The sequence below is a fragment of the Gymnoscopelus braueri genome, assembly GCF_963280865.1.
Source record: "Gymnoscopelus braueri genome assembly, chromosome: 7".
Taxonomy (NCBI): domain Eukaryota; kingdom Metazoa; phylum Chordata; class Actinopteri; order Myctophiformes; family Myctophidae; genus Gymnoscopelus; species Gymnoscopelus braueri.
Genome location: NC_137608.1, coordinates 16,775,101 through 16,801,202, shown reverse-complemented (window position 1 = coordinate 16,801,202; position 26,102 = coordinate 16,775,101). Strand labels below are relative to the sequence as shown.

General features: G+C 40.6%; 1 protein-coding gene across 3 annotated transcripts; it reads right to left on the bottom strand.

The window, feature by feature from the left end:
• Window positions 1-407: 407 nt before the first annotated feature.
• On the bottom strand, window positions 408-25,665 carry golga1 (golgin A1). 3 transcript variants are annotated; one of them, XM_080433105.1, is made up of 24 exons: window positions 25,483-25,665; window positions 22,776-23,108; window positions 19,845-19,935; window positions 18,552-18,626; window positions 17,990-18,087; window positions 17,850-17,882; window positions 17,456-17,584; window positions 13,791-13,960; window positions 12,396-12,507; window positions 11,975-12,058; window positions 11,712-11,837; window positions 11,395-11,490; window positions 11,049-11,144; window positions 9,975-10,070; window positions 9,624-9,776; window positions 8,699-8,794; window positions 7,564-7,674; window positions 6,875-6,977; window positions 6,012-6,151; window positions 5,677-5,826; window positions 5,483-5,542; window positions 5,114-5,371; window positions 4,054-4,140; window positions 408-3,178 (listed from the first exon to the last, which is right to left on the bottom strand). In XM_080433105.1, exons 2-24 carry the CDS (start codon window positions 22,902-22,904, stop codon window positions 3,101-3,103), a joined length of 2,571 nt encoding a protein of 856 aa, XP_080289231.1. In that variant the 5' UTR covers window positions 22,905-23,108; window positions 25,483-25,665; the 3' UTR covers window positions 408-3,100. The 3 variants fall into 3 exon arrangements, with proteins under 3 accessions (XP_080289231.1, XP_080289232.1, XP_080289233.1); XM_080433106.1 differs by having other exon boundaries at window positions 7,585-7,674; XM_080433107.1 differs by lacking the exon at window positions 18,552-18,626.
• Window positions 25,666-26,102: the final 437 nt, after the last annotated feature.

The following is a 26,102-nucleotide window of genomic DNA, read 5'->3' as shown; positions in this document are numbered from 1 at the left end:
ACTACGGTATTATAAGTCTGATTTTACATGGTTCACTATCTGCTACGACTATTATTATTATTGGTATTATCTATTATCATCAATATAAATATTTTATTACAATAATTGACATTTCTATATTCATTGATATTACTATTATTGTTGTTATAGAATATTCACCATTTCTTCATCAAGACCTTAGTTTCTAAGCTTTAATAACTTTATTAGGAAGGCCAAGCCTTTTTGGGGGGGGGGGCTGGCTTTTCCGGCACATCATGTTTTTATTTTGGTTTCTTCCCATTTAAAAGTATTGTTCTTTTTCCATATTTGTTTTCATCATACGTTTAAAAAATGTACGTGCAAATAAACCAAACTAAGCTACAAAGCCAAATATTTGGAACCAGCTGGCTTATAAAATATGCAGAGTCTTAGATTTCACAATCTTGATTTATTATCAATAAATGAAGGGAAACAAACAGAATAATGTGTAGGGGCAGTTGTTAAATAATGACATTAGGACAATCTGTAGTGATTGTACAGTGTTGTTGCATGGACTAACATGTAGAAGAATCAAATAATGTTTCAAAAGTGCATTGCTTCTTTTATTCTCATGGAGACAGTATAATAAAATCAGTGGAGTCCATTCCTCAAAGCACCAGGGCTAGATGTGTGGCTTCGACATCATCATTGTTACCAATGATAGTTTTTGCACTGTTGCATTCAATTACTGTATGTGCTTTCCCCTGAATGAAAATTGTTTCGATTAGATACAGCCTCAAAAGTTGTAATAAACCCCTTTAAACCAGAACAATCTAGTTATTTTCTGCATAATTGAGACTGGTAAGTCAGAGAGCAGACAGGAGCAATTCTGCTTCTTTAAGTCACTGGAATTGATCACAGAATCTAGAGCATTCTAGAATAGAAAAGGAAATCTGGAATATTCTAGAATTTGTGGAAATCCTAGAATGAGTAATAGATTCCTGACAGACGGTTCTGACTGCTTTAAGGGAGTCTAGCAATAGGCATGCATATTACCTGGGCTTCTCACCAGTGGAAGAAAACATCTTTATGTTGTGTCTGAACTCTCACAGAAGTTACAGGAAGCAATGGATAGTGAGACTGTATGACACAGCAACGGCCAGAAACCAAAACAGACAATACTGCAACTGGTCACATCAAACCATTTTACATCCACTGATTTATAAAGTTCTTAATGCATATATACAGTTTTCATATATAAATAGACATATGGAATGTACTCATTTACATCGACACAAGGCAGGTAAAGGTAGGCATGTCCTCCAATCAACAATTTACAAATTAATTTGCTATACTTTCATCAAATTGACATTGCATTTATTACCCAGCTTCTCACCTAAATAAACCTTTATTTCAACGATCCCAGAATATGTCTCAGTCTCGTGAACCCAAAACATTTGAGAACCGTAACCCTTCACAGGCTGTCATTAAAATGACACACTATAAGCCCTTCAATTATAGGCCTTCAAATATATCTACAGTATATCTTCTTTTTTTTAAAGATAACAAACCAAAAGGCTTTCATAAAAGTTCCTTCAGAAATCATAGCCTGTACCATTCATTCAGAGAACACTTGAGGGGTTTAAAGAAACATTAATACCATGCTTCCTCTGATCAGTAAAGATCCCTTTCCCTAACCACAGATCATAGGCAGTCATTGGCATTGACTGAGTACCATGTACAACATCTAAGTCAATGGGAAAATAAAGGGCAATGAAGAACATAAGAAAAAAAAAATATCCTCACTGTCAAACTTCATGAAAACTGACCGTGTAGTAGAAAGTTAATGGGGATTCTCTATGATTTACTGATTGGTGTTCAACATAAATGTATGCTGATAACGGGTGTGGCCAATATAGCCATTGTGTGTGTGTGTGTGTGTGTGTGTGTGTGTGTGGGGGGGGCTGACAATTCTTCATAGTTATGATTCTTATATGTGAAATTACAATGGACTGAACACACAAATTTACCTTCCCATAAGGACCATTACACACTTGGGAACCAATCCAGGGTAAACCCAAGCCGCAAGCAACTCTTAGATCCCATTTTTAATATCTGGAATCTAGAGTTGCAATACCAACCCTTGACAGCCCATACATCTAAACAGAAAAATCTTATCTATTTGTATTAACAACATCAAACTCAAACATTGCAACTGTGCGGAAAGCTTCAATTATCCTCATCTGCAAAGTTCACTGTAATCCACCGTAAACATGTTATGAGCTACTTTCTGTCAATAAATTTCCGTGCAGGTGATTCTTTTTCTAAGTGTTGGAGTTTGGAAGCGCTCGTTGGAAATCACTCAATGGTCCTGCGTACCACCTGTTTCGAAATTTCACATAATGCAGGAGCCAGCAGGATGTTGCGTTATTGAAAACGAGCGCTTCCAAACTCAAACACTTAGAAAAATAAACACCTGCACAGAATTTATTGACAGTAAGTAGCTCATAACATGTCTGGTGGATTTTTATTAAACAAATACTTTGCAGCTAGAAAGAGGATAATTCAAGCTTTCCGTACAGGTGCAACGTTTAATACAAATGACTTTCCTGTTTGGATGTATGGGCTGTCAAGGATTGGTATTGCAACTCTAGATTCCAGATATTAAAAATAGGATCTATGAGTTGCTTGCGGCTATGTAAACCCATAAGATCAAGACGGCAACATTCTTCTAAATCCATTACAGTCATTAAATTGTCTCGATAGCGTCCTTTTGAAATAAAAAGGAAATTATTGTTTGAATGGTTTGTAAATTATTGTCTGAATGGTTACTCTTCAAGGTAAGTAAAACCTTTTCTCTGCTTCCACCGTTCATATGAAAGTAATATCATTACAAAAACAACGTATTATAAATAAGTGCCTCTAAAACCCCCTCTCAGTCCCCGACGACCGTCTTTTCCTCAAAAGAATGAGTTACATAGGAAACTGTGTCTGATTAAAGCTTGGATGGAGTCCTTGTTTGGGCACTGGCAGCTACAACGATGGGAGAGGTGCAGGAAGGGACACGTTGTACTTGGAAACAAGTGCATATATCACCCTGTCCATTGATTCCCCATCACCTAAGCCGCCCGAGTGTTCCTCCTCAGCTCCAGTGTGTCGTTCCTGAGATCGAAGGCCGAATAATGCCCTTAGGAGAAGGCTTGGATCCAAACCACGACATCTAATGGAAAGGGAAAAAAACTAAATCATTATTTGATCCAATTAAAAGGCTATTGAGACAGCATATTTAGCATGGATGGCTACGGGAAAATTATATATAGAAATGTACCACCTTTGGTATTAGTATTGATTTTAAGGAATCAAATGGTGCCTAAATGAATCGAAAACCTGCGTTCCCCTCTTACAATACAAACAAATTCATCCTTGAGTAAAGGACCTCAGCTTTACTTCAGGCCACGTTTCTCAGAAGCGTATTAATATTTTTGGCCCTTCTGCTTTATCTCAATATAGACAGTAAGAGGCGGACAACAGGGGAATGACACAAGGCAAACAGTCTGGCCGGCTGGGAGTTGAAACAGGGACACGCTGAAGGAGGTATTCTACGCCCATGTGGCACTGATTTGGTTGAACAATACCGTTCTGACATCACACACTCACTAGGCCTGTCGCAATTATTACATAATCGTCTAATGGCAATTATTTGAGATAATGGCAATTATTTCTTGCATAATCGTCATAATCATTTCCATGTTCAAATGTGCATATATTTTCAAACATTGCCAAAGATAGTGGAAATAGTAGATCTACAAGATCAAAATGAGTCACTATGTGACACGCTTTGAGCTTGTAGATCGGCTATTTCCACTAATGTTTTTATTTTATTTACAAAGTAATTACATTTTGTAAGTTATTTGGCATATCTGTCCTGTGCACCTTTGGTCTACGAAGCCTAAAAGCCAAACAGAAATGTAATTTGTATTCATAATGTTCCGATGTTCAACGACAGAAACACAATGAAATCGTTAATTGCAATTATTTAGGGCGACAATTAATCGTCAAGTAAAATTTCATAATCGTGACGGCCCTAACACTCACCTTATATTCAATGGTTTGCTTCAGCATGTTCTCTTCTTCACGAGTGAAATTCAACAACACAGACACTGCTCTTATTAGTTGATATGCCTGAGAAGTAAGAAATATACAGTAAAAATATTAGACTGACATGAAATGGACATTTTCTTTTTGAGAGCAGCATGTATCAAATGTACATACAGGAACTGGGATTAGAATAGTAAATTCAGGTATTATCATTCTAAACGTATGTTCTTGCTGTTCTACATACAGCCAACCAATTGAAGAAGTTGCCGATTGAGGCATTAACCATTGCTTTTATGAAATATGCGAGACCATTAGGGTTTCATGGAAGATGCTTATGAACATGTATTCTATTGCTAGTTTGACCCATTCTAATACTCTGACTGAAATCAGTATTGGTGAGTGACAGAGCTTTAATCCATGCATTTCAGTCATCATGCCAATTAATCCTCCCCACACATTTATGTGTTTTGCCGCTGCTATAGTACCCACACAGCAGCTTGTAGATCGGCTATTTTTGGTGCATGACACAATGTGCAAGCAATTATAAATCAGGCATTAGCCTAACTAGGTGCCAGGGGATGCATAGTAGGGTTTACTGCGTTGGCCTGACACTCTGCTCCTGATATGGTAAACACCAGTATATATGTTAATTTGTGATGTTTAGCACTGCTGTGCTGCCTCCTTTGGCGGGATCAATAAAGGTTTATTCTGATGGTTATCTCATCGTTGATGGTGTAATGCTGCATCTAATGTTCAACATCTATGGATAAACCCCACACATGTTGACCTCTTTACCTCTAGCCAGACGATTCTGCCAGTGCAAAAAATATTTAGAAAATGCCCTTGGCAGATTAGTCTGACCCCGCTCGGTTGTGATTGGATTTGGCTAACCCCTAAATTGTGGGGCACCAATCAGGGCCCAGTATGCAAATATGGGGCAGGTTTATCACCAGAGGCTTTTTTTTATATCAGCCCCTTGGAAATGCAGGTTCCAAACAGAGATTCCAGACTAATATCTACACAGTGATATTAGTCTGGCCATGCCGGGCTACTTTACCTCAGCATCTCTGGTTGACATGAACTTGAGGACCACGTGTTTGAGATATTCAAAGTTGATCTCTCTGGAGTCGTTGAGGTCTGAGGTGTTGGTGACCAGGGTCTTGGATGTGGGAGGGCGTGGCCGTGGGACGGCCGAGGTTGGTGCAGGGGCAGTGGCCGCGGCCGGTGGTGGATCGGGACTAAGTCTCTCCTGCTTATCTCCTCTGCCTTCTGGTGCCTTCTCCTTCCCCTCAGCTTCTGGTTCTGGCTTTAGCTTCTGCAACACACGCATGACAGACGTCATGTTAATGTAATTACAGTAGCCAGGAATATTCCTAGGAAAAAAAAGAAAAGCATTATTATGATTTTTTTACACAGGATATCTCACCAGCTCCTTCTGAAGGGTTCTCTTTAGCTCTGCTAGCCTCTGCTGCAGCTGCTTTATGGTCTGGAAAACGAGAAAAACACAAAAAAGTTAAGACATTTTTGTTTGCAAGAATAAATAATACATTTATTGTAAATAAAAACCTTTTATCTAACACTATTATATATTAATATATGCACAAACATAAGTCGTCTGACCTTGTTCTTCTCACTCAGCTGTTGCTCCAGTTCTCTGTTGACCTTCTGAATGTGGTCAAGGTCATCCACAGTTACGCTGCCATTCTGTTCCTGCTCTGGAGACTGGAGATGCTCCGTACGGGTCTCTGCCTCTACTTCCAGGTCCGATATCTGAAATAAAAGCACACACACAATTAAACAGCTGTTTATTTAGTTTAGTTTATTATTTATTGATTCATTCATTAATTTACTATTTTCAAGCCTTTATCTGACAGACTGGAATTTTGGAAGTAATTATATGTAGGACCGTGTGTATGTGTGAGTGTGTGCGTGTGTGTGGGGGGGGGGGTCCTAACCCGTGAATGGCAGGTGTCCAGTTGTTGTGTCTGTGTGAGGACTTCCTCCCTTAGGCTGTCCAGCTGCCTGTCTTTGTCTCGCTCACTCTCCTCCACCTGGGCCAGCAGTCTCCCATTGTCCTCCTGGACAGCCTGCAGCTCTGCACAACAGGATGAGAAGAAGAAAAAAACAACACCACGAAAATGAGATATCCACCATTTAAAATTTATTTTTTTAAAGAAAATAAACCTAAACCCAGGTATGTTGATACAATACAACTAGCACATCTGGAGCTTTCATTGAGAAATGTAAACCCTTGTGTCTGGTAGGACATGGACAGGTTGACAGTGTCAATAAAGTAATTTGAAGCAGACTAAACACTGGATTGGATGCTAGATGAACCACCATCTGTACTGTACAGACATCGTTGTAATTAACACAGTCTGCCAGGAGAGGGAGACGATGTACACAAACTTAAGGATGGCAGCTTCATGGCTACGAATGAGGACTTTTAGAATCCCGTTTATGTGGATTCAAATAGCTTAGATTTTTTAAAGATTAGCTCGAAAACAGACAGAATTTCAACTAATAAACTGCTTATAAAATTAACATATGGGGCATTGGAATGGAAGCCTACAGTCTGTGTGAGTGTGCCTTTAACCACTTCAATCTGTCGTCCCCATCATGGGCATGTCAAATCAGGCAAAAAACTAAAAATCAAACATTTAAATTAATATTTTGTTGAAATAGCAAAAATAGCATATCAACAAGCTCATAATGTTCTGTACGTTGTGCATTTATAGACTGGCTATTTGCGCTGTTTTTTTAAATAGTTCTTACTGTAAGTGTGTGTCCTTGCATGTGACTGTGTATTGCTGCGTACCATTGCGTAGTGTTATTATGTCTTCCTCTTTAAGTTTCAGCTGCTCTGTGACATTGGCCAGTTCCTTTTCTGTGTTTTGAAGAGACGTGGTCAGCTCTGCGACCTGTGAAAAAGACATTAAATGACATTTGATTAAATGCCACAAACTCGCCACCATGGTGTACTCTGTGGCAGAGCACCGATTCAGCACGATTCATGAAAGGCTCACTTATACTTTGTTGAACAATCATTAAAAACATCTTTATACTTTTAACTGAAAACATGATGTGTTTGTCATACGACGTGATCAGTTAAGCCTTGATACAGGGCCAATACACTTTTTAACAACTTGAGTTGGAAAATATGTTTAATAATCTAATACCTTCCTTTAGCGAGTGAAATTTTGCTATTGTTTTTTTCTCCCCTGCAGAAATCTGCATCCATACCTGTGCTCTCCTTTGGATGTAGTTGAATTGGTTGTTTGAGAGGAACGATTTTAAAATGTTTGCAGAGCAAGCAAAACGTTCTATTTCTACATGTTTCAAGTGAATTTAGACATGGAATCTAACTGAAAGGTTGCCAATCCAAATACCTGCATTAACTGCACTGATCTCTCTCCTTTGAGCAAGGCATTTAACTTGCAGTACCAAGTGTTGTATTGGGCAGAACATTCTCTGAATAAATGGTTACAGCTTGAAAAATAGCCAAACCTCCTCTGTATGCCTAATGACCTGGAGTTGGAGTTCCTCCTTCTGTCGTCTGGTGTCCTCCAGTGCTTTGGCTATCTCCACGCTCACAGTCTGCCGGCTGCTCAGCTCCGCCTGAGGACACACACATGGACATGGGGATTGGGGACTTCAAACATGCTCTATTGCTCCGTATGTTTGATGCATTGTATCACTTTTTCAGGAACAGCACGGTTACAGATCTGCTTCACAAAACCGATGTCGCCCCTGACACCGTATGTGTGAATTCATGCACATGTAAGCACTTTTAAGCCCTAATTTAAAAAAACCATTTTGATCCCTACAATGATTTGCCTACAATGACATGTCCAAAATAGCGATGCTAGGCAAAATGGTTAAAGATGCCATACTCTTTCCTAAACTGTATATTATCCTAAATATGACCGTGTTGGTTGATGTTATGTATGCTGACAGCAGCTTGGTAACGTGCCATTTCTCTGGCCAACAAGCCTTAGAGCTAGATAGGGCTAACACCCAAGTGCTGAAAGCCAAAGATGTCTCACAGATCCAACACATTTCTGTTGAAACAATCAGTACATTTTCTAGACCTTAATATCTCTGCAAGATTTAAAGATTCTGGCTCATGTTTGGCAGGGAAACGTAACGCTCTATAGCTGAACATCATTCTTCTACAACAAATATCAACGCGCTGAACTGACAGTAGCTCGACCACTGCTATGCAAACGGTATTAGATGTGAACATTCATCTGAACCACAAATGTTAAAATTCCTGAAAATGATCAAATTCCTCTCCCCTATTTTTATATACGACCAAGGCCTACGCCTGTCTCATAATGAGGACAACCAAACCTTTCATGGATGTTCAAGCAAAATCCAATAAGTGAATGTGAGAATTTTTGGAGGGAGCAGAATTTTCCTGAAACAAAAAGATGTCTGTTCATTCGGTGAAAACCCAGCTAGTTGTTTCGGGCTAGTTGTTTCAGATCTACAAGCTCACGGCGCGTCACAACACGCCACATTGTGAGCTTGTAGATCGGCTATTTTGGGGCGAAGAGATTTAGTGTGTAAACGGAAAAAAGTGGTCCAAGTACAGAGCCAACCCAGGTCCACTTGACTAAATCGAGACAGTGTCTTATACCTTAGCCTCCTCAAGTTCATCTGTTCTTCGTCTCATAGCCTCCTCTGCCTCGTCCCTCCCTTGGAGCAGGGATGACCTCTCCTGCTCAAGCTCACTCTAAAGACACACACAAAGAGACAAGGAAATATGTTAGGGCATTAATATTAATACAATATTGTTAAAGGACAAATGCATCTGTGCATGGATGATTAAGGCATAGTCATTGTTTTATACAAAATCCCTTCAGTGTACATGCTGCTGTAGTTACCTTGAATAAGTGGGGGAAATGGAAAAGAAGCCATAGCGTGAAATATTTAAGGCTGACAGTGTTTATAAGTACAGGGTGCATACACTGTGTGCGCATGGACAGTCTCGGGTTGTTTGCCTTTACATAGTCCAGTTGTGATTCCAGTTTCAACACGGTCTCGATCAATTTCCATCATTGGCCATTTGTAAAAGCACTATTTTCCATAGTTTGTCTCAAACGATGCAATGGATTCCTTTTAAGGGCACCAATTGTGTTCTCAGATTACATACTGTATCAATACTTTTTTCTGTCCCATTTTTTAGAACAGATTCGTTTAAAATCACCCAAAGCTGATTATTTGCCAAGTCTAAAGACAGCACATCTGAAATAGCTTTACACTGTAATAGTGCATGTCAAGGTGAAAACAGTTTCATGCCGAATCATGCCAGAACATACACACAGTCAAAAACCTTTAGCTTCACACGGACATGCCCAGACTGGCATATTCTGAGGTGTGCTGTTGCATTTTAGTCCTTTAAAATATCATTAGGTGAAAATATAGCTTCATTTGAGCCCTGAGGGCTGATATAAAATGTGCATGGGCAGTCATAATCAGCTATGGTGCAATGGACTGAAACGGACAGATAAGATGTTACATTATAAAAAACATCAGAACTGAAGACGAGAAGCAGAACTCACAATCCTGACATTAAGAGTTGTCTGTTGCGCATCGCTTTCCTTTTGCAGAGCTGCAACCTCCTCCTGTAGGCGGCCTTCTGTCTCCTGGCCCTGCTGCTGCGCTAAAGACACCTCCTTCTCTAGACTGGTCTTCTCTACGCCCCACTCTGCTTGCTGGAGGAACATAAACACACTAATCAGTTACTCAGCTCTCTCCAACATTCTGCTGTATGCACTTTCTTATGTTTGTCAATTGTCCTGACAAATATTTTGAATTCAATCTGAAGGAAAAAAAAACAAATCTCACATACTACATTTCAAATGTGTCATTCATTATGTAATTCCCACAGTATAAACGTAATACATACTCACCAGTTTATGCATATGTTCCTGTTGTTCTGTGACCTGCTGCTCTGCACTCCCGAGTCCCTTATTAGCCTCTTGCACTTGCTGTTCCAGACCGGCGATCTGTGAAAGACAATACTACCAGGGTTAATTCACTAATTCAGTGGTTACCTACCGTAACTAAACGGTGGGCCGAGGCACACTGGTGTGCTGGGAGACCAGGCGTGACTTGGGATCTTGGGACAAACCCACACTATTATTGCAATATATATATATATATATTATTATAACTATAGAAGAAGTTATGAATTATCTTTTAACACATTGGCTGCCAAAGACGCATATCTGCGTTCTATTTAATTTTTTTTTTTTTTCGTTTTTTTCTTATTTTTAGACCCAAAGACCAAGGAGATATGATATATCAAAGATTTAAACTCCTATCCACTTCATTGTTAACTTAAAACTTAAAAAATCTGTATCTCGGCTCCTGAGAATTTTTTTTTTCAATGAAAAATCTCTGGCAGTCTACAGCAAAAAATCTGAAATAATTCTGGCAGGAAATGAGTTAAAAGGTAGGGTAAGTGATGTTTTTTGGTTAAAACTCAAAGTTTTTAAATAAAAGGTTAAGGGTGCTATATTCTGATAGTAATCATTGCTATAGTGTGTTTGTTCAGTCACAGGGGTCTCCCTGTCTCTCCAGCTCTTTAATAAACAGGAAATGAATTTTCAGGTAGGTGACAACATTTCAGCCAATCAGAAGAGAGTACACATTTATCAGCTTCATTTTTATAGCGTTCCAGTTCCAATTTTGTCTGCTCATTTCTTTGTGTCATCACTTCCAAATTCACTTGTTTAATCTGTATCCTGTGTGAGTTCTCTATCCTGATTGGATCAAATTGGTATCCTGACCAGAAAATGCATTCTGTTTAATAAAGAGCTGGAGACATGGAGACTCCTAATACTGAACAAACACTCTGTAGCAATGAGTACTATCAGAATATAGAGCTATTTAACACTTATTTTAACCAAAGAAAATCACTTACCCTACCTTTGTAATGTATCAGTACTTTGCATTTCCCAATACATGTTGCTGTTACTTACTTGTACGTCTGTTCTCTCTCTGTAGGCTTTGGACGACTCATCTTTGTGTCGTAGAAGTGTTTGTATCTCAGTGACACTACAGTTGGTTCTGAATATCTGCGGTGCAAGAAGATGTGTAAGACTGGGCACTGCAGGTCGGTGTATGACAATGGGTGGAATATCAGTTCCAAAAAAAAGATTATACTCTTTGCTGAATGGACATTTATTTATTATACAGGGGGAGCATATTTACTATAACCTTTGTAAGTGTCATTTTCTTTTTGCGTTTTAAGCATCTTAGTTAATTCGATAGACAAAAAAAGAACTTGGAAATCCCCTGGTTCTCTTCTAGTGGCTTAGGGCTAACCTGTGCCTCTAGAGAGCTGATGTTGTCTGCGTGGTTTGTCCGTGCCTCCAGAAGTTCCATCCTGACCTCGTCTAGTCTCTGCTCCAACGTGGACTTCTGTAAAAGCCAAGAACAAAACCAAGAAATACAACAGAAGCAAATTATACAACAGGAGCAAATTATATTCATTATTACCTTAGCAGGGAATCTCCACCTCAATGGGCAGGGTAAAAAAGAAGAATGTTTATACAGAACAGGACCTCCTGATGGGTCAAGCAGCTGCATGCCAAATGACAGGCAGAGGAGACAAAGAAATCAACACGATTTGTTGACTTTACCTCCTTCAGAAGCTCCTGCAGGTGTTCATCCTCACTCAGGTTACCCCCCAGTCGTCTCTCCAGCGAGGTCACCTTCTCGTGAAGGTCAACCAACACACGCTCCTTGTCCTCGTCTGTCACAGCAGCCTGGGCATTGGCATGACAGGGAACAAATCCAGGGATAATAGGGGCCGGTTAGCTACAGACAGTACATCAGATCCTGTTTATTGTTAAATTCCTGCCAGACTGGAGCAGGAGAATAAGAGAAGGTTTGCACTACTGACCTTTTGTTGTTGTAACTTCAGGGCATCATGTTCAGTCTGTAACGCCAGGAGGGACCTCTCCAACGACGCCACCACACTCTGTGACTGCAAACACATAAATGTATCATTTATTTCAGTAGTACGTTTGTCATCAAGAAAGAGTTGCACAGGTATAACTAAAAGGATAATCATTGTTATTTCGTACGTGATTAAATCACAATTATAAGTTTTGATCATTTGTGAATAAAAAAACAGTTTTCCTTTTCCTCATAATATGGTGACTACAGAGGGAATTCCAATATTATATATACATTTTTTAAAAGATAAGTCAACCATTGTATGTCAAATTAAAATGATGACATACAATTACTACACTTAATTTTGCTGCAGCCCTACATTAAGGAATTCAGTTGTTATCTCCTGGCTGTGTTCCTGAACTGACCTTCTGGAAGTCTTCAGAGACCTGTTGGATGACCTTCTGCAGCTCCTGGCCTTTCCCTTCCAGCGCACTGATGTTTTTCTCTGCCTCCTCTCTGGCCACCAGCAGCTCCTCTCTAAAGAAAGTCACAGCAGAGTTTCTGACATGCTCGTCATGATTTGATGTATGGCAATAGTGACAGGCAGTATAATTTGTTCAGTGATGCAAAACATCAAGCTGTCCCCCGTAACCCAATAACCACCGTGGGTCCCAAAGAGGAAGTGACTCTCTTACGGCTTTGGTCGCAGTGCATTCAGTGTTTATGTTTGGATGATCTCAGTGGATAACCAAATTGAGGTTCAAACATATACATAATTCAAAAGATATGGACTACTAGATGAGGGCAAAGAGAGCAAATACTTTTCTTAGGATTTAAACCACACCATGGACATCCATAGTAAAGGTTTCAGTCCATCCACACAGGGACATCTACAATATGCTAAAAGAAACCTTCAGGTTCACCAAAACAAGTTCACCAGTTTGATGTTGGTCAAACTGGGCAATTGCACAGGGCACCAAAGGGTGCCATGGCACCGCTGAAAAGAAATTTACATATAATATACAACAGAAATCTCCCTCTCTCTCTCTCTCAGCATTGCCCTGTGCAAATTGCTGCATGTACCACTAACAGTGGCCTCTGTTGAGAGGAACTCTCAACACAAATTTACTTGCATTTAACTCTGTCTCAAGACTCTCTGAATGGACTGGCCGACAATTGAGTACCAATTATCTAGCAGATTGGATTACTCCAAGATAACTGAAGAGGTTTCTGCAGCCAAATCAAGAAAGGTCCACTTCTAAAGGGGGGAGTCAACCTACTTTATTATTCAATTATGCATGAGATAGGCTCAGTGTAGTGTGTGGGTGCGTGCGTGCATAATACAGTGTTAAGCTACATCGATTTCAACGATGTTGACACATTTTAGTCATTTGCCCTCAGCGCCCCCACCTGATTGCCTCACATCGGCCCTGCATCCAATCAAATTCTGTTGATTTATTCAGGTGCAAAGCCTTATGATTTGATGCAACTATTTCATCGAAGAGTCAAGCTTTTGACCCTGATCCAGTACCTATTTTTCTATTCTTTCCAACAACAACCAACATTGGCATTTCCATTCTCTCCCCATTTTATTCATTGCTGATTCCCCCCATGTGTCGCTGCTGCTAAAACCTCCAATGTTGGCCAGGGGAGGAAGACAACCACATGCCTCCTCCGATACACATGGAGTAGCCAGATGCTACTTTTCACCTGACCCTGAGGAGTTTAACCATGAATGCGAAGTGAGGGTGACGCTTCTCCCACATAACTCCCGAACCAAACAGTAGAAGTGCAGCAACAATGTTAGTGTCCTGCTTCACCTTTCTATCTCCAGCTCTGTGTTGAGTCTGCAGCTCTCTTCATGCTCCTGTCTCAGAGCCTGAAGCTTGCCCAAGGTATCGGCTGCTCCTTCCTTAGCCGTGTGCAGCTCTGCCTCTTTCTTCTGGACCTCTCTGTCCCGCTTGCTAAGTAGTTCCTCCTTCCTCAGCAGCTACACTCAGACAAACAAAGTATCCTGGTGGTTAGCTGCCAAATTGGCGGGCAGAGGGGATTAACTTGAGGGCAGAGTGATGAATAATGCACTCGGCTCTCTGTGCAAATTGTTATTTATTTAATCAAGGGTGCTTTATAGTGGGGTCATTTCGCACAATTATCGATACGAAGCTGATAATAGCGCCAAATTTTGCATGAGGCTTCTTTAGGACCTACTGATGGATTCTAGCCTTGGGTACCAAACTTTATTTTGAATATTTTCCATACATTTAGGCTTATCAATATTCATAAAAAAAAACAGGCCGATTCATCTTTTGGCCTATAACTCTTGAACCGTAGGTCATAGCATCAAAAATATTTTTTCCCTGGACTCCTTGGATCATGATGCAACTTTGCATATAGGTCCCGCCTCTTTTCAGATTTCAACATTTTCCGCCATTTTGCGTTATCTTCAAAACACATATTTTGCTACTACTCCTAAATATTTTGTCCAAAACTCACACAAATCGGCACACCCTCTGTCTTTGGTCATGTGATCAAGATTTATCAGTCAGAATTTTCATATTCCCTTCGGATTGGCTACGATTGGCTTCTGAAATTTGTGGGAGGGTCTGTTTGGAAAAAAATGGCACAAATCATAAACACAGCGTCCTATTTGTCCTAAATTCATATCATTGAGGGGCCATTAATAAACGTAGAGCCAATGCGATTTCACTTCCACCCATAGGGGGCGCAACAAATTCTACAAATGTCACTGTTTTTGCGCCAAATTAAGTACAAATGGTCTTGTGAGTCAAACATTTGCAATTGCAAAGTGGAGAACAGTCCAAATTTGATTTGCCACATTTGCAGGTGGAACAGTCCCCTTTACAAGAGCATTTGATCAGCTCTCTGCATGCTTTGGAGACTTCTGGAATTGTCATCCAAACTGGCACCCATGCCTCAGATTCCTTGGTCCATCCATACTCATGTGGGGAAGGAATAACTTGTTCTGTTTGTAGGCTGGTCGCCCAGATGCCTGCTTGATACACTGCCCGCTTAACATGCTGAAGTAGTGCATCTTGGGTGGGTGGCAGTTTCTCCATTGACCTATTCCCATGACAGAAGAGTTCTTTTCTAGTCTGGTTGATGGAGCTCAAAGGACTGGATTTGTCATACAGGATAACCGTCAGTCTCTCAAGCTTCTGGAATTGCTGACTCTCAACATTCAGCTGCTGGAAGGGATGTTTGGCCAGACTGACAAGTATCTCTGTGACATCATCGTAGGCTTGCCAGGCATGCCAAGCTGACTTCTTACCCTTACTGTGGAAAGCAGATGTTGTGTCTGGAACATGCCAAAAGCCCACCCAGATGTCAGCCAAAGGTTGAATCGACCTGTTGCAATCATGAGGAGGCAGACACCAGGATTCTGGTTCATGTACGGCATGCACTTGAGCAAGGAGCAACAACTATCCTTGTGCGTACTGTGGACACTGATGTCATCGTGATCCTTGCAGGCTTGTTCCATGATTTAGTTACGATTCAACCTTTGGCTGACATCTGGGTGGCTTTTGGCATGGGCAAAAAATACAGATTTTACCACATCAACAACATGTGTAAATCTCTGGGGGAGCCACAATCTCGTGCTCTGCCTATGTTCCATGCATTGTCAGGTTGTGACACAACATCTGCTTTCCACAGTAAGGGCAAGAAGTCAGCTTGGCATGCCTGGCAAGCCTATGATGATGTCACAGAGATACTTGTCAGTCTGGCCAAACATCCCTTCCAGCAGCTGAATGTTGAGAGTCAGCAATTCCAGAAGCTTGAGAGACTGACGGTTATCCTGTATGACAAATCCAGTCCTTTGAGCTCCATCAACCAGACTAGAAAAGAACTCTTCTGTCATGGGAATAGGTCAATGGAGAAACTGCCACCCACCCAAGATGCACTACTTCAGCATGTTAAGCGGGCAGTGTATCAAGCAGGCATCTGGGCGACCAGCCTACAAACAGAACAAGTTATTCCTTCCCCACATGAGTATGGATGGACCAAGGAATCTGAGGCAAGGGTGCCAGTTTGGATGACAATTCCAGAAGTCTCCAAAGCATGCAGAGAGCTGATCAAATGCTCTTGTAAAGGGGACTGTTCCACCTGCAAATGTGGCAAATCAAATTTGGACTGTTCTCCACTTTGCAATTGCAAATGTTTGACTCACAAGACCATTTGTACTTAATTTGGCGCAAAAACAGTGACATTTGTAGAATTTGTTGCGCCCCCTATGGGTGGAAGTGAAATCGCATTGGCTCTACGTTTATTAATGGCCCCTCAATGATATGAATTTAGGACAAATAGGACGCTGTGTTTATGATTTGTGCCATTTTTTTCCAAACAGACCCTCCCACAAATTTCAGAAGCCAATCGTAGCCAATCCGAAGGGAATATGAAAATTCTGACTGATAAATCTTGATCACATGACCAAAGACAGAGGGTGTGCCGATTTGTGTGAGTTTTGGACAAAATATTTAGGAGTAGTAGCAAAATATGTGTTTTGAAGATAACGCAAAATGGCGGAAAATCGTGAAATCGGAAAAGAGGCGGGACCTATATGCAAAGTTGCGTCATGATCCAAGGATATTTTTGATGCTATGACCTACGGTTCAAGAGTTATAGGCCAAAAGGTGAATCGGCCTGTTTTTTTTTATGAATATTGATAAGCCTAAATGTATGGAAAATATTCAAAATAAAGTTTGGTACCCAAGGCTAGAATCCATCAGTAGGTCCTAAAGAAGCCTCATGCAAAATTTGGCGCTATTATCAGCTTCGTATCGATAATGTAAAATAAACAGGGTTAATGTACTGGACTATTAGTTAAAAGACCTTTGGAGTGTTTTTTTTTTTTTTTTTAATACTGTTGATTTTTCAGGTTTTATAAGACAGACAAAATAACACAGACACAACACGGGTACATCTTCAATTCACATTCTGATTCATAAAATAGACTATGTGCATTCAATAGGTCAAGGCCACCTCGAGGGAAGACCCAGTGGTGTGTTCTACCGTGTTACGCTATATATGTAGTGTGACCTGCAGAACATTTTCGTAACCCTCTACTAACCATTTCATCCATTGAAAACGCACTAGCGTATCTCCACGCCCACACGCATGTCGTGAAGGGAATGATTATCGTATCCCTCCGAAAAAACCTAGAACACACCACTGGGTAGACTTATGCATTTCAGTCACTGTCACTCTACAGTATAAACCATCAGCAAAGAACCTTGTCTAAGGAGTAAGATGAGATATAGGCATTGATATTGATGCAGAAGTTTGGCAGGGGGCTTAAAGACACAAGACGCATACAAAGAAGCCAAATGGACCCACTCATCAGTCCGCAACCGCAGTGTGTGTGTGTGTGTGTGTGTGTGTGTGTGTGTGTGTGTGTGTGTGTGTGTGTGTGTGTGTGTGTGTGTGTGTGTGTGTGTGTGTGTGTGTGTGTGTGTGTGTGTGTGTGTACCATGTGTTTCACTTTAGCCAGCTCCTGCTGCTGGAAGCCTTCAAGCTCATCCCGGTCGTCTCTCTTCTGGAACAGAGTGAGGCTCTGCTCCATCATTTCCTCCAGCCGTGCTGACTGAGATGCATTCTCCTGAAGGACACACATTGCAGCACCAAAAATAAACTGACAGGCCATGTCCAATAATAATATTCAGGATGATTACCATATTTCCTCTCAAGGATGCCCCCAAGGATCATCTTGTTCTTAATTAAAACAGCACCGTGCAAAGCAGTTACAAAGTGCACATGAACACCGGACAGGTTTATTAAAATGGGAATAAAATGGATAATGTCTGCAAATGCTCTCTGGGATGCAATGTCAGATGTTGTGTAATTGCAAAGTAAACAGCCCTTACCTTTTCCAGAACTGCCATCTTCTCCATCCATTCCTGTAGGCAAAAGAGGGAAAGATTACCATACATTTTAAAAAGGAAAATCCCCCCAAAACAATAATCAAATATCAATAATAGCACTCCTCACTGAGCATGGCGTGTACCTGATCCTTCTTTTCCAGGGCTAGAGCCATCCCCTCTGCCATCTTTGCTCTGCTGGCTTGTTGGGACTCATTCTGTTCCTGAAGTTTCCTCATGGAAGCTGGGCAGCAAAGAAGAGCAAGAGAGACGGAAAAGCAAAGACAGAAAACAAAAAGCGTGATGTGTATAGCACTAAAAGATACGGAGCGATGTTTAACGATTACGCAGACTTCGGTTAGTAGCTGTGAAAAGTGAGTGTTCAAATTTCAGAAAGTTTTACAGCCGAGTGCGTGTTTCGAGGAAGCACAGGCAAGCAGTGCATGACTGACGACCCACAAACAAAAAACCTAAATCCAGTGAGCTAACTTGAATATTGCACTATGAATAGCTTCTCCTTCGTGGCATGATTAAATCAAGAAAAGCATTGCTAACAAGCCCCAACAAGAAGCCCATATATGGTGATTTGGAACAGGTGATTGTTATGACAGAAACGTATGGCGCACTGAATGACCGTTACCACAGCCGGCAGGAGAAATGAGAGGAAAGGAAGCAAAAATGGGAGGAGAGTAAAGGAACAGTACGTACAATCCTGATGCTTTTCTAATGCAATTTCAAGCTTCTCCTTGGTCTTCTGCATAAGTCGTAGCTGCTCAGCGTAGTCTAGTGGCAGGAGGAGGAGGAGGAGGGTGATGGGACATGGGAGTACCGACAGTACACACACACACACGCACACACACAGAAATGTAAATAAAACAGGGAAGAGGGCCAGGCAGATGATGGAAAGGAGAGAGGTAGAGGAGGTGAACGAAACATGATGAAGGGAGGAAAATGAAAAAGGAAAAACATGATTGAGAAATAATGGCAGGAAAAAACAATGATTTTCTTTAGATGAGAAAACCATCCCAGTTAAAAGGCTGCATGAGGATATGCAGCCATTAACCTTTTCTAAGAGGAACACAGTCGTCTCGTACGCCACCTGAAGGGAGAAACAGTGACACCAGTCCACTACGCTTCGGCTTGAGAATAAACTACTCACTATAAGCATTATTTTGCTCTCAATAATCACCAACAGAAAAAGGAAATTGTGAAAAAGAACTTTGTGAGCATAAAGGCCAAAATCGATGAGACAAAAGCCCAGTCCACACCAATGATTTCCAACGCAACAAGTTATGACTGCAACCACTTGCAGACAGAATCCCAAAACTGCACCGACCTGCAACGTCTCAATTCAGACCGCTGCAACTGGTTCCAACTTTCAACGAGGTGCGTTGCGAATCAGTAGTGTGGACTGGGCCTGAGAATTCGTCAACTTTATTTTGATATATGTGCTTTAATGGTTGCTTTATATCGTTTACAACAGTGCAATCTTGCTCAGGGCTCCCTCGAAAAAGAGATGACGCAATCAATGGGACACACCTCACCTGTCTAAACAAAGGTGTAATCAGGAAACACTACCCTTCCTCTTCGCCTTGCCTACTTGTTGTTAACTAGTTGTACAAACTCTTGTTTTATTGTTTTACTGGATCTTGTTTATTCCATACACTTATTTGTTTTAGCTCTTTCTCATTTGATTTAGCTAGTCGTCTCATCTGTTTAAGAAAGTAGGTAGCTGATATATTGCACTTTTACCTTAGCGCTAGGTATACTCTTAGTTGCTTGTTTTAGAAGAAAATGCACTGGTGGTTAGTAGTTTCGTTCCCTACCTATGTTGAATGCACTTATTGTAAGTTGCTTTGGATAAAAGCGTCTGCTAAATGACTGTAATGTAATGTAATAGCTTATAACACGTGTTCTCTTCTTAGTGCTGCCGATCAAAACAATAAATTTTATGTAAAACCTTGAACCTGTTCCTGGTGCATACATTTAACAGTAAATTACCTGATAGTTTGGCCTCAAGCTTGCGAATTTGATCGTTCCTTCTGAGGATCTGGGAGGAGAGGTCATCTCTTGAGCTGCTACCGTCAGAGGCCTGGATGAAGACAGACAGAGAGAGGACATGCATTAAGAGGAATACTCCACTGTTTTTCAACCTCATCTGTTAATTGGTATGAGTAATGATCAATACACGTGCCAAGTCTGTCAACCCTCTCTGTATCATCGAGGAAGCATATCGAACGCACACCAGATCACGTGTGCAGTGACTTATTTACAGGATATCAAAAATGCTACAGCAGTCTCCCCTCTGTCATCAGGCACAAGAACTAAGCCTGAAATGCCTTGAATCACAGTGAATACTGGGCATCGTAGGATCAGAGAGCAAAGCTCCATGTTCAGAATGGAACAGAAAATACATTTGCATTAAGTAAAAAAAACGACAGTTAATGTCATAATGAATAAACATTCTCAAATTTGACAGTGAGGTATTTCTTTAAGTTTGGACAGCACTCTGGCTAATTTTTTTTTCAGTTGCACACATTTTTTCTTCACAAGACTACAAGTATGGGTTAACAGGAAAGGGAACAGTATGAGTATAAGGAACAACACAGCACACTTGTAGAAATGTGTACACTTGACTGAATCTCGAATCTCGAAAATATATTATTGGTTTTAGAAACCCATTTTGTCATTTATCGAATCGGTTACCGTTTAGTTACATTATCCCACCACCCATTTTCAGCCTGTCTTCATATAATTGGTCCTCACTAATTTTGTCTACTCAGTCTGTGTCTCAGAGGAGGGCTGTGGACAGTTCAGAAACCCGTCTACCAGTTACATCATCGATGGGTAATCCAAGCTAATAGAAACTACAGGCTTTCTATTCCTGGAAAGTTAGCGTGCTACAATGGAAGCCATTGTTCACACGTTAATAAAAATAAAAATAAAAAAGTTGAAATTTTGAAGAAAAAAAAAACCTTAACGATGATGTCACTGGTAGATGGGTTTCTGAAGTGTCCACAGCCCTCCTATGAGACACAGACTGAGTAGGAAAAAATTACACAATTTTATCTGGAGCATTAGTGAGGATCTATTATATGAAGATAGGTTGAAAATGGGTGAAGTCGTCCTTTAAGACTAAATAATTGACCAAGTGCAACCGAGAAGAGAAATCCAACAGCCTCAGGAGTCTGGGTTCCACTGTAAGGTAACACTATTCAGAGTCCATTCCCTGAAGAAGACCTTGCTAGGTCGAAACGTTGGTTTTTAATTCAAATAAATCCTGCATCGTGGCTATGAGTGTGCAGCCTTTTCTTTACTTTAACACTATTCAGAGTAACACATGGTTATTCTTCTTTTTTTGCCAACAAGATAGTTGAGGGGAAAAAATACTCCCTTGGACAGAACTCAAGTGGTAATGTGTACATTCATTACAAGCCTTATGAAAGAATCATTCAACTTTCAAAACTGCATGCAACCAATGGATTACCAAGCTCACTCACTGACTGGAATAATGAGAGAACCAGTCAGCAATTACAAATTTAAGTTGACGATTAATTGTCACTCAAATAATTGCTATTAACGATTTAATTTTGTGTTTGGCATTGAAGATTGGAACATATGAAGCCTTCTAGGCTTCGGAATCAAAAATTGCGCAGGGCAGATATGACAAATAACTTAAATATACAAAGAACTTATTGACATATTTAATAATTGTAAACATGTAAAAATACATGGATCTGCTATTTCTGCTTTTTTTATATTTGAAAAGGTGGAATGGAAACGATTATGACGAATCACGATTATACAAACATAATTGTGATTATCTCAAATAATTGCGATTAGACGATTATGTAATAATTGTGACAGGCCCAAGTCAGGGGGGTGTATGCTATGCTTGCACTCGTGCTTACGTGTAAATAGCCAACTGAGAAGTGGGGCAGGTCTGACATTGGAGTAGGGCTTCAGGTTACACTGGTTTGCCTTTACGACTGACTGAGCAACACCTTATCCTGCCTGCATGGCATGCTCTCAAACAAAACAACTAATCAGTCCCCTGCGCCCCTGCCCCTTATGTCTCGTGGCATCTACTGTACTTTTAAAGTAAAGTCTCCATCAAGCTGACACACCCAGGCAGAGAGAACTACTCACTGCAAGGCATGAAGGCATTGAAGGCAATTCAATAGAAAAAACGACATAATTCAAATCACTAGGGGCTATTAGTCCTCATGGAAAAAGGTGTGGTCTGGCTAGCTATAATAAATAAATAAAAATGAGTTTCATCTTCTAAATCACTTCCTAGTTAGAATACATTTTCACTGACAGGTTTTTTTTTTTAAAGATGCATTTTATTCCTCCTGAATTGCTTTTAACAGCATTTTAAATGTATAAATTCATGTCTGACGTATAGTTATTAAGGTCTGAACACCACTATGAGGAGAGTGATGCATTATGTACATCTATAGACTATGGAGCTGGCAGTGATGGCGACTGTCCCGAGGGCTGCATTATATGAGGGAGGCGCAGCAAAAAGCTTTTATCCTGCTACAGAGGGGATTACTAATGGTACTGTAGGCCAGGGCCAACAGGCCCCAGAAACACTTAGAAAACTGGCCTTAACATAGATATCATTGTGAAAGGCAGACCTGTTACATGGCTAGGTGAAAGAATACAGACATGGCAGGGCGTCTGTGTTGGCCAACAGAGAGGGAGGGAGGGAGGGAGCCCCCCCCCAACCACCCACCCACCCGACAGTGGCTGGCAGTGTCCCAAAGTTGACCAGGCTTGAGAGTATTTCACTACTGTAACACTGGCATCCCTATTTCGGGCTCACAACTGAGCTTGTAGGTCAGCTATTTTCCGTGTGCGACACGTCGTACGACCAAATACAAACCAGGCTTAATGGTAATTTCACACCCTGGCAGAGATACTTACAAAGTCATCCCCAGAGTCTGCCCCCATTGAAGTGATGGACTCCTTACTGATGGAACGGGGGATACGAACACCTGTCCTGGGAGCAGTGGCAGCCTCCTCTGCAATCTTCTTCTTCAGTTTGGCAAACATTTCTCTCTCTCTCCCTCTCTTATGTGTCCGTTTCTTTTTTTCTCAGTGTATTTTACAGGTTCTACCACAGAACACCTTCCTCGCTGGACATCCACTCTCCGAAATAGGGTGGTAGCTCAGGGCTTCTCGTTTTGGTGGTGGTCTGTCCGTGCCGTGCAGTGTGCGAAAAAGGAAGGCAGAGTTTCCACTGCCATTCTGCTACATCTGAAAAAGACAACAGGTTTTTATTTGAAACAAATCCACAATAATGACAACTGTATGAAATATCACTAGAGCAAGCATCAGTGTTGAAAATGGGCCGAGTAGGAAGATACTGGATCATCACCCAGCATTTTTCTGTGACATTTCTCCCCTAAATGTGTAGGAGTTGGAGACATCACACTCCAGACCATGCCATGTCGCCCACAGTATGTCTCTCCTCCACTTTTGGTCTCTCTTCAGGATGCAGTCTCCATGCTGTACATTAGCTGCATGCTTGACCAAAGAGGATGTCTCAAGAAATCCTTATAATGCCTGGTAGCATTACATTGTCTAGAATTAAAGTAGTAGGGTCACCTTCATCATGGTTGCCAGAAGTTGGATAATAGAAATATCACTGATTTACCACTAATGTACTAATGCACTCTTTTCCGAGACGATGAGAAAGAGCAAGGGAAAGATGTGAGTGCCATTTTTCTGACTTACAATCCTAAGGGCAAGACGAGGCAATGGCTAAAGCCCACAATCCGAAATGAACACCAGACAACATCATATCTGGTGTATATTATATCGGAAGTGTTCCAACACTTTGGACGTTTCAAAGTGAAACATTTTTTTCCCCTCCAGATCTTAATTCTAGACTGGATTTGAAGATTTTCTTCAGTGTTTATTGAATGTTCAGTGTTCTGCTTGAAAGTAGCAGGACTGTTATATCTAGACCAGTCAAGGACCCCCAGTTTGATATGCATTAGGGGCTGCAGACCCCCATTTCATACCATTTATCTCCGCGACCCCAATCTATACTGTAAATCCTCTGTGTTAACTTAACTCTGACTCAGACCTGTAAGGTAAGGGTTCCTAAACTAAGGGTTCCTAACTACCCAGCTGGGGACCCCCGGAGAACCCCTTCAAAAGACCCATGGGGGTCCCCAGACCATACTGTTATATACAACAAAAATAGACAAAAGTACAACAAGTGCAACCTCATTGTGGTTCAATTTGTAGTTAGCTGGGGACCCTTGTAACCCCCTCAAGGACCCCTGGGGGTCCTTAGAGGCTCAGAAATTGAGTCCCCAATGTTAAATGAAGTCTATATATATATATAACATGTATAACGTGTTTATCAGGTCTGGATATTTAAACTTCTGTGGCTCTCAAACTAATACAACTTGTTTTCAAATTCATGTAGCTTTCTAGATGTTCTAGATCTGCAAAACTCTGAGCAAATCTAAATCATCGCAGCATTTCGGACTACAAGAAAAACTCTACAGTTTTAAAACACAAGTTAAACATCAGTGAACATCTGGAATACAACCCAAAGACTGATCAATGAACTGAGCACTTGAAAGGTTTCTTTCAGCTTCCTCAAAAATTAAATCTACTGAATAGAGCTTCAAACAAGAAGAAGATACTTAGGCAATTATTTTCACTCAACAACTTTCCAACTATAAAACTAGATATGTTGCATGTTATCGTTGGCAGAATGGAGTATTTTCAATTTTCGGTACTTCTACTCCACATCTCAGAGGCAAACATTATACGTTTACTCCACTACAATTATTTGAAAACTTTAGTTACTAGTTACTTTGTAGATTTTGATTATTATTAACAAACATTACCCACTTCAGCCCTATAAACATTTCGGCCATTTGAAAATAGCCGATCTGCGATGCAACGCATTGTGAGCTTGTAGATCTGAGCTACTATTTTCTAAAGATGTTTATACATTTGAAAACTTGTGTACATTTTGATACCAATAAGTTTGTACTTTCACTCAATTCTGGACATTTACTTGTAACAGAGTATTTCTACATTGCAGTATTGATACTTTTACTTCAGTAATTAACGTGAGTACTCTTTCCACCACTGGATGTTGTTATCGCATGGCAGCTTAGGGGCTGCTTTCTAGTGTTTAGAAAACATAGCTTTAATCACATGATATTCGCGTTCCTTTCCATGACAACACTACTACTACTCTACACATGTGACCCATATGACTGAGTTTAAATAAAATACCAGTGGTAGAAGAAAGTCCTCAAGATATTTGACTTAAGTAAAAGTGGCAATAAGTACAGTACTTGAGTAAATGCACTTAGTTACTTTACACCACTGGTTTAGAAAACACAATGGCTTTAAAGCACATATTATTCGCGTTTCTTTCCATGACAACACGTACCACGCTCTACATGTGCATGTGACTGAATTTCCCTTCTCATAAATCCATAATAAATACATTGTCCAGCTGGGATACAGACAGAAGTAGTTAGCCATTAGCTTCGTGGTCACAACAATGAGAGGCACCACTGTCTGTGGCAAAGCTATCGCTAGCTTCATTAGCTCGTTAGCTTTGCTCGCTGACAGATATCCTTCTTTCTCTTACCATGATGAAAGTTTATCCAGACAGTTGACGACGCCGTGGTGCCGCTTTCATATCCTCGTTTATGTTGAGATGCGTGTCGTTTGTCTTGCACATAAACCCCAGTTTGAAGAGCTGCTATATTATTATTATTCACTGTGGTGGTGGCTGGTCAGTGGTGATGAAGCCCAGCTCCAGCCTCCTGCTAGCGCTATGTGGCTATAAGCAGTTGCCAGGTTTTGTGAGAGAGATAAGCAACCAGGTCTAGGAAAACAATTCCAAAAGAAGCGGCCTCAGCTTTTTTGAACATTTTTAAATCGGCTATTTGATTTTTTTAATGTATTTTTTAAGCTCTTGCAATAAAATGTGGAATATTTGGAATATTTCTTTTGAAACATTTTGAAACAAATGCTCCCTGGGGGCAGTGGGCACATAACATTTTCATGAAAATATTTTAGCACCACTGGTTTAAATAATTAAAACATTTGGAAGCAAGCCTAAATAAGCAACTACACTTTAGAAACAAAAAAACGCAACCCGCAACTACCAATATTTTCAAGCAACTTTACAGAAAAACAGGCCCAACATTGCTTATAATAAGCGGACATGGCAACCCTGGCAACTACACGTAATCAAATGCACAT

Coding starts and splice junctions, on each gene's coding strand:
- golga1 (XM_080433105.1), bottom strand. CDS start 22,904: ATGTTTGCCAAACTGAAGAAGAAGATTGCAGAGGAGGCTGCCACTGCT. Junction 11,838..11,974: donor TGAAGTTACAACAACAAAAG/GTCAGTAGTGCA, acceptor GCCAATGCCCAG/GCTGCTGTGACAGACGAGGA. Junction 3,179..4,053: donor AGCAAACCATTGAATATAAG/GTGAGTGTTAGG, acceptor CCTTTCCATTAG/ATGTCGTGGTTTGGATCCAA.